General features: G+C 40.2%; 1 protein-coding gene across 1 annotated transcript in view; it reads left to right on the top strand.

The window, feature by feature from the left end:
- LOC128639184 (etoposide-induced protein 2.4 homolog) overlaps positions 1-18,812 on the top strand; it is an 85,882-nt gene extending 67,070 nt beyond the window's left edge. Inside the window, exons 9-11 of the mRNA XM_053691411.1 lie at positions 1,757-1,868; positions 13,624-13,698; positions 14,097-18,812. Coding sequence (XP_053547386.1) covers positions 1,757-1,868; positions 13,624-13,698; positions 14,097-14,259 — 350 coding nt within the window. The 3' untranslated portion in view covers positions 14,260-18,812. The remainder of the gene's footprint in view (positions 1-1,756; positions 1,869-13,623; positions 13,699-14,096) is intronic.
- Positions 18,813-19,114: the final 302 nt, after the last annotated feature.

Here is a 19,114-nt window from a genome sequence, read left to right as displayed (position 1 = left end):
TGTACAACAGGATGTGAGCCGATGTCATGTCTGTCTGTCTGCTTGTACAACAGGATGTGAGCTGATGTCATGTCTGTCTGTCTGCTTGTACAACAGGATGTGAGCTGCTATAATGCCAGTCTGTCTGCTTGTACAACAGGATGTGAGCTGATGTAATGTCTGTCTGCTTGTACAACAGGATGTGAGCTGATGTCATGTCTGTCTGCTTGTACAACAGGATGTGAGCTGATGTCACGTCTGTCTGCTTGTACAACAGGATGTGAGCTGATGTCATGTCTGTCTGCTTGTACTACAGGACATGAGCTGCTGTTATATCTGTCTGCTTGTACAACAGGACGTGAGCTGCTGTTATATCTGTCTGCTTGTACAACAGGACGTGAGCTGCTGTTATATCTGTCTGCTTGTACAACAGGACGTGAGCTGCTGTTATATCTGTCTGCTTGTACAACAGGACGTGAGCTGTTGTTATATCTGTCTGCTTGTACTACAGGACGTGAGCTGCTGTTATATCTGTCTGCTTGTACAACAGGACGTGAGCTGTTGTTATATCTGTCTGCTTGTACTACAGGACGTGAGCTGCTGTTATATCTGTCTGCTTGTACAACAGGACGTGAGCTGTTGTTATATCTGTCTGCTTGTACTACAGGACGTGAGCTGATGTCACGTCATGTCTGTTTGCTTGTACAACAGGATATGAGCTGCTGTTATATCTGTCTGCTTGTACTACAGGACGTGAGCTGATGTTATATCTGTCTGCTTGTACTACAGGACGTGAGCTGTTGTTATATCTGTCTGCTTGTACAACAGGACGTGAGTTGTTGTTATATCTGTCTGCTTGTACAACAGGACGTGAGCTGCTGTTATATCTGTCTGCTTGTACTACAGGACGTGAGCTGATGTCATGTCTGTTTGCTTGTACTACAGGACGTGAGCTGTTGTTATATCTGTCTGCTTGTACAACAGGATATGAGCTGTTTTTATATCTGTCTGCTTGTACTACAGGATATGAGCTGTTTTTATATCTGTCTGCTTGTACAACAGGATATGAGCTGTTTTTATATCTGTCTGCTTGTACTACAGGATATGAGCTGCTGTTATATATGTCTGCTTGTACAACAGGACGTGAGCTGATGTCACGTCATGTCTGTTTGCTTGTACAACAGGATATGAGCTGTTTTTATATCTGTCTGCTTGTACGACAGGACGTGAGCTGTTTTTATATCTGTCTGCTTGTACGACAGGACGTGAGCTGCTGTTATATCTGTCTGCTTGTACAACAGGACGTGAGCTGCTGTTATATCTGTCTGCTTGTACTACAGGACGTGAGCTGTTGTTATATCTGTCTGCTTGTACTACAGGACGTGAGCTGTTGTTATATCTGTCTGCTTGTACTACAGGACGTGAGCTGTTGTTATATCTGTCTGCTTGTACTACAGGATGTGAGCTGATGTCACGTCATGTCTGTTTGCTTGTACAACAGGATATGAGCTGCTGTCACGTCTGGTTCCATTTTTAGTTGAGACAGACTTAATTGCTGAATATTATATCTCAAACGTATATATTGTACTTTATGGGAAACCACAGTAAACAAAACAAGTAGCAGCAAATATTCAGTACATTTGTATCATCGTTGTTGTTGGAATCTGTCTGTATCATGTTGGCAATATATGTGATTTTCTGTCATGCTAAACTGTGCATATACTACTCATGGCTACAGTGATTAGTGATATGAGATTGTGACTGTTCTTCCTCTTAGGAATTGAGATGCATCAGCGACTGTCTAACATTGAAAGGAACTGGCCGTATTACTTTGGGTTCGGTTTGCCTCTTGCGTTTCTGACAGCCATGCAGTCATCTTATATCATCAGGTAATATATTTGCTCCTGCCACTGAGTACTGTGCTGATTGCAGAATAATAACTCAGCGTCTGGCAAGTAATTTGCTGACTCTAAGTCCTGCAATTCTACTTACCTGTCAGTTTTGTTTTTAAATTGCTGACCAGCTTTTTGTAGAGCATAACTAACAAAATAATATAGATTTCAGGATTCCCAATACTTAAATTTCAGTCCTCCATTTTGCTTGCAATGTATTTAAATAGCTTCAAATTGATCAAATTCACATTTTCGAACTGTTTAATTCAGCAGCTGTGATGTCACACAATTACTGAATTAATAAATTGTGTTAAAGTTTTCATATAGATGTTTATGAGAGCTTGAAAAAATCAAGGAAATAAAACCACAAAAATATAGTCTGACTCTCTCAGTATGTTACATATTTAATAAATTGTTTAGGATGGCCGATATGTCACCATAGCGATGCTGCCAAGTGCAGTAAATAACATACACTCTGGTGAGTAAAAACATTAATACAAAGTCATACATGCAGAGAGTATGTTTGACATAAAGGGCACTGAGGTTAAAGGGGCAGATTTATTAGGAGCAATTTATGGGAGCTCAGTGAGGTGAGGGAGTTGTGAGCAATCTCTACCAGAGGGTGGTGCACTATATACAGCAGTATAGCCCCATTAACACGTCAGCAGACCAAAGTCAGATATATCACTTAACTATAAGGGCCACTAATATCACAATTAAGTTAAGTTAATTGGTTAAGATAGAGGAGAAATTTCAAAAAACAACTTTCCAATATACTTTAATTATCAAAATGTGCACTTATTTTTTAAACGCTGACTTTCTGAAACATCAGCTCTTACTGAGCATGTGGAAAAGTGCACAGTATATACATATATGCATTTCTTTCCAATTGCATGGAGAGTTCACGATTCAATTCAATCATTGTTGGGAAATTAAACGTCTGGCCACCAGGAGGAGGCAAAGTCACCCCAGCAAAGCGTAAGTATCCCTCTCACTTCCCATACTCCCCAGTCATTCTTTGCCTCTGTAACCAGGAGGAAGCGAATATAGTGCTCTGAATAAAGATGAATCTAAGTCCTTTAATGGGTATTTTCCCTTCAAGATTGGACTGGGGTTAATGCTGTGTCCATGTAAATCTCTTTACTAAGAGTTTTGGTAGCTGTTAGCTGATGGATGTCACAGGGAATTTCTCTGTCCTCCTCCAGCAATCTGTGCTAACACCCCCTTCTGGCAACCAGGGTTAGTTACTCTGCTTTCCTTCTACTTCAGTCCCTGTCAGAAGTCTGGATGAAGCTGTCAGACCTGAAAGTGCTGTGTCTGCTACACAGCAGTGACCCTGGAGGGTAAGTGCCTTTTTAATTATTTTATAGGACACTGAGAAGATGGGACTTACTAGACTTTTGCAACCGTTAGGTATTTTATTTGATAAGGAAATAAAAGAACTTAAAAGGGATCTTTTTTTTTTTTTTTTTTTTCCTTTGTTACTGTTGGGTTAGCTGTTTTCTCATGGTGGAGAAGGACAGTATGAACAATTTTTAAGATTCAACCTTATTTATTGCAAATAAATGCCTTTACTGGGAAGAGCAAACGGTTTTCCCTCCTGCACAACCTTGTTCCATATGTTTGTCTTCTATCTTGCAAGCCAGACCCCAGGGAAATAAATCTCTGACATCCTTGTCAGGAATAGTTAACCCCTCAATGCCTTCTACCTCAAAACTATTAAAAGGCAATTTAGAAAATAAAAGTAAAAAAATTTCCTACCTCTCAGCACTCTGTTGTCCTTGACATGCCTCAACTTTCTCCTCAGTTCCCTTCCCTAGTAGTTGCACCGGCAGTGCCCTGTGGCTCAGCTCAGTCTGTTTCTTTTTTACCAGGATACTTTTTCTGCTGTGCTGAGTTCCTTACCTATTGCACGTAAGAGGAAGAAAGACAAAACAGGTTTCCTTTGAATCAGGAATCTCGTCTCACCAAGGCTGCTTTAGTCAGTTTATCTCATATATCTGAGGATGACCATTCCTCAGCTGCCTCTGAAGGTAAAATCTCTGATTCTGACTCTGCTTCAGACAGTCCAGTAGAATCAGAGGAAGTTAATTTTAGGTTTAAGCTGGAACACCCTCCCTTATTACTTAAGGAGGTGCTAGCTACCTTGGATATCCTGGAGCCCAAACCATCTGAAACTCCTAAAATCCCTAAGTTGGACAGAGTTTATGATGTCAGGCATAAGACTGTGGACATTTTTCCAGTCCCGGCTTGCATATCAGACATCGTCTCTAAGGAATGGGAAAGACTGGGGATTCTTTTTTCTCCAACTCCTATATTTAAAAAAGATGTTTCAAGTTTCTGACTCTATATATTGGAGTTATGAAATACAATTCCTAAGGTGGACAGAGCTATCTCCACCCTTGCCAAGAGAACTACTATACCTTTAGAGGATAGTACTTCATTTAAGGACCCCATGGATCGGAAGTTGGAGGGAAGGAAAATCTTCCAGCATCTTAGTCTGCTATGGCAGCCGGTTGCGGGTATAGCAGCAGTAGCTGGAGCTGCCATGTATTGGTGTAACTCCTTATCTGAGCTGATTTTGCAGGAGACTACCTTGGTGGAGATTCAGGATCGGATTAAGACTTTTACAGATAGACAATTCCATTATTTGTGATGCTAATATGCAAATTGTCCATCTGAGTGCAAGTCCTCAGGTCTGGCAGTTATATCGCGCAGAGCCTTGTGGCTAAAGTCCTGGTCAACGGATATGGTTTCTAAATCAAGGCTTCTTTCCTTACCTTTTAAGGGGAAGTCTTTATTTAGTCCTGGTCTTGATTCAATTATCTCTACGGTTACTGGAGAAAAAAAGGGGCCATCCTTCCACAGGATAAGAAGACTAGATCAAAGCGTCATCAGTCTTCTAATCTTCATTCCTTTTGCAACTAGAAGGGACAGAAATCCTCGGTCTCCAATAAATCAGATCAGCCCAAGAGTTCCTGGAAGCCTAACCAGGCTTGGAACAAAAACAAACAGTCCAAAAGACCTTTCACTGAGAATAAGACAGCTTGAAGGGGTGGCCCCCGATCCGGGATTGGGTCAGTAGGAAGCAGACTATCTTTCTGGGTGCTTGGGTTCGCAATGTCCCATATCCTTGGGCAGTGGACATTGTCTCCCAAGGATACAAGATAGTTTTAAATTGTGCCCCCCAAAGGGCAGATTTCTCATATCAAGACTCTTAAATTGTGTTAAGGACCTCTTTTCCTTGGAAGTGATCACCCTGGTCCCTCCTGCAGAACAGGGATTAGGGTTTTATTCAAAACTTTTCAAGTTCCCAAGAAGGAGAGAACCTCCCGTCCTATTCTGGATCTAAAATTCTTTCAATTCCTGGGGTTTGCCTTTCTAGACAAACACTTTCAATTTGTAGCCCTTCCCTTTGGTATAGCTACAGCTCCCAGAATCTTTACAAAGGTACTGGGGGCTCTTTTAGTGGTTGCCAGGTCTCAGGGAATCGCTGTGGCCCGTACCTTGACAATATCTTGGTTCAGGATTCATCTTTTCATTTGGCAAAAATCTCACACGGACTCTCTGTTGTTTCTTCTTTGCTCTTACGGGTAGAAGATAATCCTGGACAAGAGTTCCCTGATTCCCAATAACAGGGTCTGTTTTTTGGGGACAATCATAGATTCCGTCTCTATGAAGATCTTCCTGACAGATTTGAGTCCAGACTTCTCTCTGCCTGTCTCTCCCTTCAGTCCTCGGCACGCCCTTGAGTGGCGCAGTTTATGGAAGTAATTGGCCTCATGATGGGTTTCATGGACATTATTCCTTTTTGCTCGCTTCCATCTGAGACCTCTCCAACTATGTATGCGCAGACACTGGAATGGCGATCTTTCAGATCTGTCTCAGCGAATCGTCCTAAACAACCACACAAGAGAATCTCTCTCTTGGTGGCTCTGTCAGGATCATGTGTCCCAAGGCATGTGCTTTTTGAGACCATTGTGGGATATTGTGACTACAGATGCCAGCCTCTCAGGCTGGGGAGCTGTTTTGGGTTCCTTAAGACCTCAGGGATCCTGGCTGCCAAAGAAATCGGTCCTCAACATTCTGGAGCTGAGAACATTCTACGATGCTCTGGGGATGTTGCCTCAACTGAGTTCTGTCTGATTTCACAGATTCCAATCAGACAACATAACTTCTGTGGCTTACATCAATCATCAGAAAGGAACAAGGAGTTTCCTGGCGATGAAGGAAGTCTCTGGCATCCTTCAGTGAGTCTCTTAAATTTCATATTTTGGCCATTCATATCCTTAAGAGTGGACAACTGAGAAGCAGACTATCTGAGCAGACAGGCGTTCCATCCAGGGGAGTGGGCTCTTCATCCACGGCATCTCGCCTCAATACCAAGCTGCCCAGATACAGGTCCAGATCGAGGGACCCTCAGGCAGTGCTGGTGGATGCACTAGCAGTTCCGTGGGAGTTCAGTTTGATATATCTGTTCTCTCTGCTTGCCCTTCTTCCCAGGGTCATAGCCTGCATCAAGCAGGAGTGGACCTCAGTGATCCTAATTGCTCCAGCTTGGCCGTGCAGGACTTGGTTTGCGGATCTGGTGAAGATGTCGTCCTTCCCTCCGTGGAGGTTGCCGCTGAGGAAGGACCTACTACTTCAAGGTCCATTCCTTAATCAAAATCTAGATTCTCTGAGGCTGACTGCGTGGAGATTTAACTCTTAGTCCTGTCTGAGAGGTTTTTCAGCCAGTGACTCGCCGGATGTATTATAAGGTCTGGCTCACATATCTCTCTTGGTGCGAGTCTCAAGGTTGTCCTTGGCACAAGGGACGAGTTCCTCGAATTCTTTTGTTTCTCCAAGAGATTTTGGAAAATGGTTTGTCTGCTAGTACTTTAAAAGGACAGATCTCTGCCCTTTTAGTCTTTTGTTCAGGTCCTGGTTAGAATCAGGCCTGTGTTTAAGCCTGTTGCTCCTCCCTGGAGCCTTAATCTACTTCTTCGTATTCTGCAGCAGACTCTGGTTGAGCCTATGCATTCTGTTGATATTAAACTTTTATCTTGGAAAGTTTTGTGTTTGTTTGCTATTTCTTCTTCTTGTAGAGTTTCAGAATTGTCGGCCTTGCAGTGTGACCCTCCTTATCTTATTTTCCATGCGGATAAGGCTGTTGTCAGTACTGACCGCAATATTAATCAGGAGATTGTAGTTCCATCCTTCTGTCCTAATCCTTCTTCTCAAAAGGAAGGTTTGCTTCACAACCTGGATGTGGTTTTTGCTCTAAAGTTCTAAATCCAGGCTACCAGGGAGCTTAGACAATCTTCTTCATTGTTTTTTAATGTATTACGGTAGGTGCAAGGGCCTAAGGGCCACTGCAACTACTCTTTCCTTTTGGCTGAGGAGTGTCATTCGTTTGGCATATGAAACAGCTGAACAGCAGCCTCCTGAGAGGATTACGGCTCACTCTACCCGTGCTGTTTCTTCTTCCTGGGCTTTTAAGAACAAAGCTTCCATGGAACAAATCTGTAATGCGGCTACTTGGTCCTTTTTGCATACCTTTTTCAAAATTTTACAAAATGTTAAAAGTTTGATGTTTGTGCCTCAGCTGAGACTTATTTTGGGAGAAATGTGCTTCAAGTGGTGGTGCCTTCAGTTTAGGTCCGCCTGCCTTTAGTTCTCCTTCCCTGTCCATTCTGTGTCCTTTCTGGCTTGGGTATTGGTTTCTCAACAGTAATTGAGTGGAATTGTGGACTCTCCATGCCATTGGAAAGAAAACAAAATTTATGTTTACCTGATAAATTATTTTATTTCCTGGCATGAAGAGTCCACGACCCACCCTTATCTAATTTTTTTAAGACACCATTTATTTTAATAATCTTCAGGCACCTCTACCCCTTGTGTTCCTCTTTCCTTATTCCCTTGGCTGAATGACTTGGGAGTATGGGAAGTGGGAGGGGTGTGTCTTTGCCTCTTCCTGGTGGCCAGGAGTTGAATTCCCCAACAGTAATTGAATGGAATCGTGGACTCTCCATGCCAGGAAAAAAAAATCATTTATCAGGAAAGCATACATTTTGTTTTTGTGATTGGCTGAAGGCTGTCACATGATACAGTTATATGCACGCTTTCTGAGGCTCCAGCTCCTACTGAGCATGTGCAAAATTGCACAGTATATACATATATGCATTTTGTAATTGCCTGAAGGCTGTCACATGATACAGTTATATGTACGCTTTCTGAGGCTTCAGCTCTTACTGAGCATCTGCCAAAGTGCACAGTATATACGTATATACATTTTGTGATTGGCTATGGGCTGTCAAATGCTACAAGGGAAGGAACATTTGTATTAACTTTTCCAGGAAATATTCTACTGCTTATTTCAAAGTACGCGCTATTGTATTGTATTTTTTATTGTGGATTTGTCAGTTATATTGTACTTAGTGGCTAGGGATGCACCGAAATTTCGGCCGCAGAAAGTTTCGGCCGAAAATGGCATTTTTGGCTATTTCGTTTTTCGTTTTTTTTGCCTGTTATTTTCGGTAAAATTATTGTATAGCATGTTTCAAATTTGATGCTAGCCTAGAGCTGCTGTTTAAGTTTATTACTTGACTTTCTAATCTGCATATAATGAGTTTTCTAGGACTATACTTTATTTGGATAATTGGTAAAAAAAAAAACCTGTTAAATATGATTGTTACATAGAACTAAATGAAGAATAATACAGTATATTGATATTTATAATTGTTTTAAGTAGGGATGCACCAAAATTTTGGTCGCAGAAACATATGGGCCAAAAATGGCATTATTGTTTGCCTGTTTTTTTTTTTTTCTTGGTAAAATTATTGTGTAGCATTTAGTGTGTTACTTTCAATAAAAGGGTGGGCTTTTTTATTGGCTCTAATTCTAATTATGCAAAAAAATAAAATAAAAATGATTAATTTGAAAAAATACATTTTCGGTATCAGTTTCGGTTTTCGGCCAAATTCATCCCGGATTTTCGGATTCGGTTTCGGTCCAGAATTTTCATTTCGGTGCATCACTATTAGTGGCCCTTTACCCATCTACCCAGAGAGATCTCACAACTGTTTCTGTGGCAGCCTCTGGTCACATGTGTGAAATGCGTCAGATGTTCTGGTTTATAACCTTTTAAGATTAATTGGCACAGCCAATAAACACAGCATTTAGCAAGCCCATGGTTTCAGCTTTTTTATTTGTGAACTGATTACTTATGAAGCAGTTGAGAAAACCACAATACAGCTGAATTCCATGCTATTACCCAAGGCGTTTTGAGAAGTCTGGACACATTATCTATATCTCCAATCAGCTATAATCTACCAAGTGACTCACCTGCTGACGCATTGGGTAGCCCAGAACCTGGGGAGGAGGGTTATATTCCCACCCTGACGGAGCATTTTACCCCATACAGAGGACAACAAGATCCTTGACGGAGGCTGGAGGTTTTACTCACCTGACCGGGAACGTATTTCGGCTTCTGTCGCTTACCACTTCTTTCACTGAGGACTAGCAGCGGAGGTACGTTAAGCAAACTAGCTCCACTTGGAGAACTGTTACAATACAGAGTGAACTGAAACTTTTCTAACACTAGATACTTTGTTTCCAGATAACGCCAGGGCATAAGGATTGCGCTACGTTCTATTTCTTGCATCCAATTAATCAGGATTATTATTTTTTTCCTATTGGATGACACTCCCGCAGATGAACTTTCAATAGAATTGGCCCTTTGTGGGCACTTCTTTGCTGGGACTTTTTATTTAACACTTCCAATACACAGTAGAGTTTTAACTCAGAAACTATTTCATGAAACTAATCCAATAAGTGATGACCTATCTTTGTGCAATCCTTAAAGGGACATTAAACCCAAAATATTTAATTCATTATTCAGCTAGAGAATACAATTTAAAACAAGTTTCCAATTTGCTTCTATTATCAAATTTTCTTCCTTCTCGTGATATTTTTTGTTGAAGAGATACCTAGGTAGGTAGCGTGCATGTGTCTGAAGCACTACATGACAGGAAATAGTGCTGCCATCTAGTGCTCTTGCTAATGTATAACATTGTTGCAAAACCGCTGCCATATAGTGCTGCAGACACATGCACACTTCTAAGCTTACATCCTTGCTTTTCAACAAAGGATAACAAGAAAACAAAGAACATGTTCTATCTGAAAATGTGGGTTTTATGTCCCTTTAAGTCACTTATACCTTCAATATATTTATATGATTTGTGCACACTGACTTATTTTCAATCTTGCATATACCTGTATAGCAATAAACATGCGTTTTTATCCTACCGTTCCATTGCGTGCTTACTGCCTTAAGAACTTCTTCATGAAAAATACCAACTTTGAGTATCTTTACTCCGGCCCTGTCCAGCTCAGTGCGGCAATCTCAGCGTATTTTCGGTTACTTGGACGGTTAATTTGCGCTGCACAAATCACTGCTACGCATATCTGTGAAGGCTTTACAGGCTAGAGGCACAAAAGTGCCAGACGTGATTTCAGACTGTTTCTTGATGCTTCTGGTAGATCACGATGGTGTGGGTGCTGAGGACATCCCTTTGGGGTCTCATCTCTCTCACTTCAGTAATACCTAAGTAGGTGTGATTTCAGACTCCTGGGCAGTAGATATAGTAACACTTGGTTACTTTTTTTGGAGTTCCAAAAAAACAAAGTCCTCAGTCTCAGCTTCCACAGTATTGCAAGAAGTGGTGAAAGTAGTAGTGTTATATTATATGGATGCTAAAAGCTCAAGCCACTCAAAGAAGTTCATCTTTCAAAGGATTGGCGCTTTATTCCAAGAAGTTTCTGGACACCAGTTCTGAACTTAAGAGCTCTCTTAATTCCTCAAACTACACATCCCACAAGGTTTGGTTTTTTGTTTCCATAGACCTGCAAGACACACACATTTCCATATTCTGGTGGCTCCTCCACACAGAAGGTATCTGATGATCAGCATTACCAGTTTGTGGCTCTTCCGTTTGGTGTATCACAAAGACCTTCACAAAAGTGTTAGGGCCATTAATTACAGAAATTTGCAAACAAGGGATTTTCCTTCTGCACTACTTGGACAACATTATTATAGTGGTTGTTTCAGAGCAGGAAAACAATCCAACTCAAGCCAGCTCAGGAGGTTGTGTTTCTAGGGACCTATTTCAACACAAGAAGAAAATTGTTTTTTTCCTCAAAAAAGATTAATCAGTTAAGATTGTTTCTTTTAAAGGCCTGGAAATGCAAAGTACTGACCACAAGGTAATGGATAAAGTTGATCGTCAAGCTCAGATCTACCATTCACATGGTCAGATGGGCTCAGTGTAATGTCAGAACATTCCAATATCACTTTCTCAAACACTGGACAAGGGAATTATAATTGGCACAAAAGATATCCTTTTCAATGTCTCTGAAACACCGGTCTGAATGGTACTTGCAGGTCCAGAATCTGTCTGAGCATTGCTCTGTCTCAACCCCAGTGCATAGTAGTTACTACAGATTTCAGCAGAAAAGGCTGAGGAACAGCCTGTAGACATATGTTCAGTGAGTCTATAATCAGAAAGAATCTGGTCTGCCAGCAAATATCTTATTGCTGAGAGGAGTATGTCAGGCCCTGCAGGCTTTTCAATAACTACTTCAAGGTCATCTGGTAAAGATATTTTTAGACAACATAACAGCAGTTTCATACATCAAATATCAAGGGGGAACATGGAGTCTGCCTCCTTGGCTTCTGTCATGGATTCTGTGTATTCTCAGTAAAGTTCTAAGTCCTCCCTCCATATCCTCACATGCTGCATATAGCGTCATGGCTGCTGAGTGGTCACGGTTTAGCAAACTTAACATTCCTCCTTCAGTTATTCACACTTTTCTACAGGCCAGGAAGCTGTTTATTTCAAAAGCATAGAATTTTGGGGGTTTCAATTTGGAAGCTGGAGAGAAAATTAAATGAAAGATTTTACATTTTCCCATCTGCTGCAGTTTCTCCATAATGGATATTAGCAACGTTTATCTACATCCACTTTAAAAGTGCATGTTTCATCTATTTTGGCAGTTTCTGGAATTAAATAGGCTCAAGATCCTATAATGATCCAGTTCTTTCAAGCTTTATTATATGACCAGAGGTTAAAACTCATTGTCCTGTCTGGGACTAGTCTTTGGTGCTAAATGCTTTAATGGAATCTCTTTGATCCTTTGAAATCTGCATTTTTATGTTGCATAACAATGAAAAACATGTTTTGTCGCCAATAACTTCAGAAAGACAAGTGTTGCATGCTCTATCAGTGGGAGAGCCCTTTAGGATTTTTTATCCGGATAAAGTGCTCCTTAGGACAGTTCCAGAACGTTTGCTGAAGATGTTCTCAGAATTTAATTCTACTGAAGATATTGTCTTAACCTAAGATTTTCACTGTATAATGAAGGTAACAGGTTGAACTCACTTCCGATTCTACCCGAGTTCAGGACACATTCTACATGGGTGGTTTCCACATCCTGCACATTTCAAAATGATGCTACTATCTCTGACATCTGCCAGGCAGCAGTTTGGAAAAAAACCCCACATACATTTGTGTCACATTACAATTGTGATGTTTTACAGTCTTCTTCTGCCACGTTTGTCAGGAAACGTCTCAGCTCTGTTGGAGCATTAATTAACGCTCCTGATCGAGCGTTAACAGTGCTAGAAGTTCGGGTTTTTGCACTCGTATTATGAGTTGAAAGTAAACTGTTTTTCGCTCAAACTCTAACCCAATGAGCGCAAAAAGCCAAACTTAGAATATTGCACTGTGTGGATTACTGACCTGGCCAGGCAAGCAGTTTGTTTTGTCTCTCCACTTACAGGCTTTTTTATCTTTATCGATATATGTTTTATTTAAGCTGAGTGTTTTGACATATTGCTTTATATTGTACTCGATATGTATGTTCACAGTGGGTGACTTTTTTTTATTGTTTTATAATAAAGGTGTATATATGTGTCTATGTTAAAGCAATTTGCCTGCCTCTTGTTTCCTAACACCTGAGATCTCATATCTCTGCGCCTACATAACTTTTGTGTAAAATATTTTTATGTGAATAATTTTGATTAGACCATGTTATTATGAGTGTAAATGTAGTTTGTAATGCAGGACGTGGTAATCATTCAAGTGATCTTGTTTGCTTTCAATTCGTAATACCAGCGCAAATACCCATGATAACCTCCTTATCACTCACACGTAGACGTTTGCGCTCCATTCGTAATCTGGCCCTAAATAAATCATTGCTTGCATAATGTATCTAGAGGAAATAGATAATTTGTACATGTATTTTTAAAAATTATATTAGTTGTGTAAATATTGAATAAAATAAGGGTAACGTAAATGTACATAAAGCAGTTGGCGCCGCCCTATTGTAACTTAGTTTATCTTTTCTGCTGTTGGAAACTAAACTTAAATCATCTTATTTCAGCCTCTGTAATTATTTCAGCCTCTCTAACGTTCATGGGAGACTTGAAAACCAGGAGTCTTTTAACCATTTTTCTTTGTCTGACTCCGGGGACTTTGAAAATGACATATTGTCCAAATATTTAACCAGTGTATCATCATGGAAGGAAACGGTTTATGGTTCTTGTTTTACATAGATAACAGAAATGTTTACTTAATATGGCCCTAATATTTAGATCTGAGCGTAATTGAAGCAGTTATTAACCTTCTGCCATGACATAAGCTGAGCTATTAGAAGACTTTGAGATTTGGAGTTGTATTGCAGCTGTATAATCCGGGTTCTTTCTCACCAGCGGCTGTCTGTTTTCCATCCTTTTTCCGCTGTTCATCATCAGTGCTAATGAAGCTAAGACACCAGGAAAAGCATAGTAAGTACCAGTTGTGTTTTACATCTATTTGTTGTGTACACAGACTCACTTTTGACTTTAATATAAAATGAGTAGATACATTTCTAATAGTGCCAGTTGTTTAAGACCTTTCAGGATTTCTTGTATTGCATTATGTGGGTCACATTTCTAATAGAGGCTCCATATAACATTTCTGGCATAGTGTGTGAATGAAAGCAAAGAGGTTGGCTGTGATATACTTTTTGTCTTCTTTCGTCCTCACCAAAACTTAGCATCCAGGTGAATATCTCAAATCTAAATTTAAACTGATACAAAGCACTTGAAAAATACAGCCAATCATTTTGTGTTGTCCATTTTAATTAGTTAAACTGTTGTCTTATTCTGTGATGTTGCTAAAGCTTGTTAATTTTTTTTGCCAGCCATTTCCAACTGCGGCTGTTTTCTTTGGTGGTCTTCCTCAGCAACAGGCTCTTTCACAAGACGGTCTACCTTCAGTCATCTCTGAGCAGCTCCACGTCCTCTGAGAAGCTGCCCAGCCCACACGCCTCACCTGCCAAACAGAAGTTCTCTCTGGGGTACTGAGCTGGAACCAAAGGAATCTGTCCGGCCTCCAGTTACTGCACACGCCATGGTTTTAGTTTTCTCTGAAGGGCAGAGCCCATTTTGCCATTGGATTAGATGTCTTGCATTAGTTTATTTTTTCCTTTTTAGTTGTCAAAACCTTGAACCCTGAGAATCCGACCCTTGTTCCATATATACAGTTGTTTATTTGGTCATGCTGCCTGGCACATGTTGGAATACAAATAGAAGGTGCACAATTAATCTGTATACAGCTTCTTTATGTGTGGGAGTTGGGCAGAGTGGACAAGGCCTCCATTGTAAGCCATTTTTATGTAGAGGACAGCCAGTCTTTGGCTAATTAGAATCCCATGAAGAAATCAATGGTACATACCCTTTATCAACGTAAATGAGCTATTTAATATTGCAGACCTGCCATAGTATAGGGATGGTGCTGGTTTTTCTTTCCTATACAGTGTTGAAATGGCAACCCTGCTTGGGCTGTAACATAGCTTTTCTGTATATGTCAGAGAGCAAAGGAACTGTATTAAAATATACATGCAATAATAGTGCATACAGTGATTTAGGAATCAGTTTATCCCATTGTTTTTAATCCCTTAAATTGCATTTGTTTTGGCCCCCTCTACGGTACATAAATACACAAGAACGGATGGTGGATTTTGTATTCCCTCTTGTTCTCCTGTTCTACATTACCATAGCTCTATGTATTTATATCAGAAATCTGCTTGTCTTCTAGTTTCTTTGTCTGTTTCCTGTGTTGGGAGTCAAAAGCAGCTAAAGAATAAGTGTAGACACCACAGATGGTAAAGACATGGCGTACAGAGCGAGCACAAGGGCTGTCTGATTGGTAGAACAGCAGCGTAGGCTACATCCTGCATTAGTACAAACTTGTTTTATACTTTGCTGCCTGTACATACACATAAAAATGTCTTTGCTGTCTAATCGAGCAATTTGCTTATTTGAGATAAAGGATGAACAAGACAAACACACACAATGCTGCTCTTTAATAAACAACTGATGTTCTTTGTTGGCTCAGACAGTGCTGGCTGCAAATTAATATTCAATGTTATTACAATAGATCAAGTAGAAGATGTTTCTGCACCCAGTGCGCAAGCTGTAGTTCTTATTAGCTCACAAATTGCTCATATTTAATGACTTCTCTATCACATATGTTTCTGCTGACTGGTTCCAAGGACAGTATTATGGGATAAAATCCAATTCTAAACCTTCTCTGTGTACTCCATGTATGCAGAGTCATTGGAACTGACTAATAGTTACTAACAAATTCATACCCTGATTGCTCACAAATAATGGGCAAGATTACATATGCGGCGGCGCCCACAAAAGCCGGCGGCTATGGTTTTTATGCGGTTTTGGTATCACATATGCCGCATATAAATGCGGCGCGTATATTTCACCCGTCGCCCGCAATTTTTACTCCCATAAGCTAACATAGAACCGTGTCGCAAATCGGTATCACATATTTAGCACAAGAACTTACGCTGTGAAAATGGAGAATTTTACTACATTTTCACCTCGCCACACATAGGCAGGTGCAGCTGAAAATGTGAGCACCGTAACTCCTGTAACTGCCTGAAAATATTAACTAACACCAAACGCAAGCGCAATATATATCTACCTGTCAACTGCCAACCCCCACCGCAATAACTAATAAAGCATATTAACCCCTAATCCGCCATTAACCCACACCGCAATAAATGTAATAAATGTTTTAACCCCTAATCCGCCATTAACCCACAACGCAATAAACATAATAAAAATATTAACCCCTAATCTGCCATTAACCCACAACGCAATAAACCTAATAAAACTATCAACTCCTAATCCGCCATTAACCCACACAACGCAATAAACCTAATAAATCTATTAACCCCTTATCCGCCAAACCCACACTACACAAATAACTAATTAAATTACTGGGCCCCGTAACCTAACACCCCCTAAATTAACCTCAATTACCTAAATTAAAAAGTAAAATTAAAATTAAAAGCTAACATTATTTAAAAATAAATAAAATTAAATTAATCAAAGATTACAAAAAATAAGTCTAACATTACATAAAATAATAAACCAAATTATCAAAAATAAAAAATAAACCTAATCCCTATGAAAATAAAAAAGCCCCCTCAAAATTAAAACACCCCCTAACTACCAATAGCCCTTAAAGGGGCCTTTTGTAGGTCATTGCCCTAAATTAAACAGCTTTTTTACCTTAAAAAATACTAAGTCCCCCCTCTAACAGTCAAACCCACCACCCAACAAACCCCCCAAAATAAAACAAAAAACCTAACACTAAAAAAATCCTAAACTACCCATTGCCCCTAAAGGGGCATTTGTATGAGCAAAAAAACAAAAATCCTAACTCTAACCCACAAATAGGTACTCGCCGTTCCTAAAGTCCGGCGGAGAAGTTCCTGTTCCAGGCGGTGAAGTCTTCTTCTAAGCATCCGACATCATCCAGGACCAAGCCGGCGCGGAGCAGGACTGGCGATCGCGGAGCCAGGGAGTGAGGAGGATCCTCTTCGTACGATTGTCGCTGTACACTGAATAGTGAATTCAAGGTACGCGTTTAAATATGAGGTCCCTTGCATTCCTATTGGCTGATTATTCAAATCAGCCAATAGGATGAGAGCTACTGAAATCCTATTGGTGATCGTATGAAGAGGATCCTCCACGCTCCATGGCTCAGCGGTCGCCAGTCCTGCTCCGCGCTCATCTCTGCTCCGCGCTGGCTTGGTTCTGGATGAAGAAGGAAGTGGTCCCCGCTTAGAAGAAGATGTCGGTCGCTTGGAAGAAGACTTCACTGCCTGGAACAGGACCTTTTCCACCAGACTTCAGGAATGGTGAGTACCTATTTAGGGGTTAGAGTTAGGATTTTTTTTTTTTAAGATTAGGGTTTTAATGGGCAATCATAAAAGAGCTGAATGCCCTTTTAAGGGCAGTAAAATAACTGAATGCCCTTTTAAGGGCAATACCCATATAAATGCCCCTTTAGGGGCAATGGGTATCTTAGGTTTTTAGTGTTAGGCTTATTTATTTTGGGGGGTTTGGTAGGTGGTGGGTTTTACTGTTAGGGGATGACTTAGAATTTTTTTGAAATGCAAAAGATCTGTTTAACTTGGGGCTATTGGTAGTTTAGCATTAGATTTGGGGGCTTTTTTATTTTCATAGGGATTAGGTTTAATTTTTTTATTTTGGATAATTTTGTTTATTATTTTCTGTAATGTTAGACTTTTTTATTTTTGGTAATTTAGGGAGCTTAGTAATTAAATTAGTTATTTGCGTTGTGGGGGGTTGGTGGATTAAGGATTAATAGTTTTATTAGGATTATTGCTTTGTGTGGGTTTGGCGGATTAGGGGTTAAAAGATTTATAAGGTTTGTTGCGATGTAGGTTAATGGCGGATTAGGGGTTAATAATTTTAATAGGTACTTTGCGATGTGGGTTAATGGCGGATTAGAGGTTAATAAATTTATTAGGTAGTTTGCGATGTTGGCGGATTTAGGGTTTAATACTTTTACTAGGTAGATCGCAATGTGGGTGAATGGCGGATTAGGGGTTAATAGTTTAATTAGGCATATTGCGTTGTGGAGGGTTGTTGGTTTAGGGGTTAATACATTTATTATTAGTTGCAATGTGGGGGGATTGCGGATATTGGAATTTTTACGTGTCGGGTTAGACTTTTTAAGGGAGATTTGATATATTTTTTATTTTCTTAAGCGCCGGCAGTTTCTAAAGTGCCGTAAGTCACTGGCAACTCCAGAAATGTGTATTTACACACATTTCTGGACATCGCTAGTTTTTCCGACTTACGGCACTTTATGAACTGCCGGCGCCAAATATGTGATTTCCCCCGATGTGCTAGGTGAAATTACGGACGGCATGGGTTTCAGCAGCTACACTGAAGCTTGCACCGCATATGTATTATTGCCCAATATGTTCAATCTATCTAGGAACATATTAAATTTCATTCATTTTACCTCTCCAATACCAATTGCTTGAGTGTACAGCACACAACTAGTTTAACATTTACATACCTATCTAAAGACATAAGTAACGATATGCCTATGTGCATATTTACAATAGCATTTAGACATTATACCCAGGATAGGGACATCTGTGCCAGCCCAGAACTATAAGACTAGGCTCTTCCATTAAATATGCGCAGCAATAACCCTCCATATGTCCTCTGCAAAGAAAGATTCAGTGCCAGAGCATCCTGTACACAGTGCGGCTAAATGTATTTTAGAAGAGAAAAATGACTGACTTTGTGTTTAAATGACTGAGCTCTAAACAACACTGCTCTGGGACAAATGGGCGATTCCTGTTTTTATGTGATGCTTTATCTTGTCTTTGAGACTTCTGTACAAAAACCTTTACAAGTTGTTTGGACTTTATCACTTTGTGACTTAAAACAAATGCACAGTTTTTATGTGAATGGCATTTTATATATGTGTAAATGATGTGACGGTACCGTATCTGTGCTCTTTCTGGGAACGATATGCAGTTTACCATTAAAATGACACTAACATGGTATTTTATTGATATTACTGTGGTCACTTGGTGCAAACTGTTTGCTTGCGATGTATGAGAAGAAAGCGATAGCTTTGCACACAAGATTACTTATGCACAAAGTTGTACCAGAATCATTGTACCCAGTTAGCTGAGTGTAGGGATCCTGAAATCCTGCAATGCGTGGGGCTCATGAGGACCCTATCCATAGACCATTTCTCTTGCAAGGTGTATCCAGTCCACGGCTTCATCCTTTACTTGTTTGATATTCTCATTCCCTACAGGAAGTGGCAAAGAGAGCACACAGCAGAGCTGTCCATATAGCT

Source organism: Bombina bombina, chromosome 8 (genome assembly GCF_027579735.1).
Source record: "Bombina bombina isolate aBomBom1 chromosome 8, aBomBom1.pri, whole genome shotgun sequence".
Classification (NCBI taxonomy): Eukaryota; Metazoa; Chordata; class Amphibia; order Anura; family Bombinatoridae; genus Bombina; species Bombina bombina.
Note: the sequence above shows the minus strand (reverse complement) of the source record. Positions and strands in the feature narration are given on the sequence as shown.